Source organism: Piliocolobus tephrosceles, unplaced genomic scaffold, assembly GCF_002776525.5.
Source record: "Piliocolobus tephrosceles isolate RC106 unplaced genomic scaffold, ASM277652v3 unscaffolded_14374, whole genome shotgun sequence".
Classification (NCBI taxonomy): Eukaryota; Metazoa; Chordata; class Mammalia; order Primates; family Cercopithecidae; genus Piliocolobus; species Piliocolobus tephrosceles.
The window spans coordinates 1-1,872 of record NW_022295837.1 but is presented as its reverse complement, the minus strand read 5'-3'; the positions used below and the strand labels follow the sequence as shown (position 1 = coordinate 1,872).

Here is a 1,872-nt window from a genome sequence, read left to right as displayed (position 1 = left end):
GCTGTATCGCTGTATCTATGGTAACCCCACGGCAGGCTGGTCAGAGCACAGCGACCCCCTGGAGCTGGTGGTGACAGGTGAGGGGACACTCAGGGGTCCCAGCCCCAGGCTCTGCCCTCAGGAAGGGGGTCGGCTCTCAGGGGCGTCTCCCTCTCACAGCTCAGCCCTGGGGATGATGCGGGAGGTGTGAGTCCCATTTAACATGGTGCCTCCTTCTCTCTTAGGAGCCTACAGCAAACCCGCCCTCTCAGCCCTGCCCAGCCCTGTGGTGACCTCAGGAGGAAGTGTGATCCTCCAGTGTGTCTCACAGGTGGCATCTGACGGCTTCATTCTGTGTGAGGAAGGAGAAGACGAACACCCACAATGCCTGAACTCCCAGCCCCGTACCCATGGGTCATCCCAGGCCGTCTTCTCCGTGGGCCCCGTGAGCCCGAGTCGCAGGTGGTCGTACCGGTGCTATGGTTATGTCTCGAGCACTCCCTATGTGTGGTCTTTACCCAGTGATCTCCTGGAGCTCCTGGTCCCAGGTGAGAAATTCACAGCATTGCCTGGAGCTCCCTGAGTCTCCGGGCAGGTGGGAGGAGCCGCGTGTCAGGGCAGCGCCAGGTGGGATGATGTTGGGGAGAGGGCTCAGGGCTCCTGGGGCCAGAGACACAGGAAGATCAGCAGTGGTGAGGCCCAGGGGGAGAGGGAGGGTGTGTGGGGAAGCCTGAGGGTCGCTCCTGGAAACCGTGACCACCTTTTCCCAGGTGTTTCTAAGAAGCCGTCACTGTCAGTGCAGCCGGGTCCTGTCGTGGCCCCTGGGGAGAACCTGACCCTCCAGTGTGGCTCTGATGCTGGCTACGACAGATTTGCTCTGTACAAGGAGTGGGGACGTGACTTCCTCCAGCACCCTGGCCGGCAGCCCCAGGCTGGGCTCTCCCAGGCCAGCTTCACCCTGGGCCCTGTAAGCCGCTCTTACGGGGGCCAGTACAGATGCTCTGGTGCACACAACCTCTCCTCCGAGTGGTCGGCCCCCAGTGACCCCCTGGACATCCTGATTGCAGGTGAGTAACCCTGTGGGTTCAGTCAGGGACCCAGGCTCTGCACAGGCCCTGCCGGGGGAGCCCAGGTGGTGATGGCTGGGATGAGGGGTGGGGGCACCAAGGGAGAGAGAGACAGACAGAGACAGGGGATGGGCAGGGAGGGGAGACTCAGAGAAAACAGCGACAGAGAGACTAAGGGTTCCAGAGAAAGGCCTGGGAGGTATCAGCTCAGAACAAGGTGGGCCAGCCCCTCACCCATCCTTCTTCTCTCCAGGACAGATCCGTGCCAGACCCTTCCTCTCAGTGCAGCCGGGCCCCACGGTGGCCTCAGGAGAGAACGTGACCCTGCTGTGTCAGTCACAGGGATGGATGGACACTTTCCTTCTGACCAAGGAGGGAGCAGCTGATCCCCCCCTGCGTCTAAAATCAAAGCGCCAATCTCATAAGTACCAGGCTGAATTCCCCATGGGTCCTGTGACCTCAGCCCACGCGGGGACCTACAGGTGCTACGGCTCACTCAGCTCCAACCCCTACCTGCTGACTCACCCCAGTGACTCCCTGGAGCTCGTGGTCTCAGGTGAGGGCCCTGACCCTGTCCTCTCTGAACTCAAAGGCTCAGCTCCAGCCCTGCCCCCAGTGGAGCTCTGGAACAATAATGAAGGAGGGGAGTGAAGGGGGGACGGCCCTCAAGGGAGGATCCAGCCCATGGGAGGGTGGAAACAGACGGGACCTCCCACCCCTGGCTCCCACCCCTGAAGTCTCAGTGGAGTGAAGAGCCGGGAGGGCTGGGAGGAGACGGGGGTGAACCTCAGAGATGAGATTAGACTCAGGGTGGAAGACGGAGGCC

The 1,872-nt window shown here is 61.8% G+C and overlaps 1 protein-coding gene across 1 annotated transcript; it reads left to right on the top strand.

Annotated features, from left to right (window-relative positions):
* Window positions 1-4: 4 nt before the first annotated feature.
* LOC111533250 (leukocyte immunoglobulin-like receptor subfamily A member 3) lies at window positions 5-1,712 on the top strand (the record flags this gene model as incomplete). The annotated part of the gene is made up of 4 exons (XM_026450163.1): window positions 5-77; window positions 225-527; window positions 750-1,046; window positions 1,300-1,712. Coding segments are annotated over 4 exons (1,071 nt in total), but the record flags the coding sequence as incomplete, so codon positions are not given.
* Window positions 1,713-1,872: the final 160 nt, after the last annotated feature.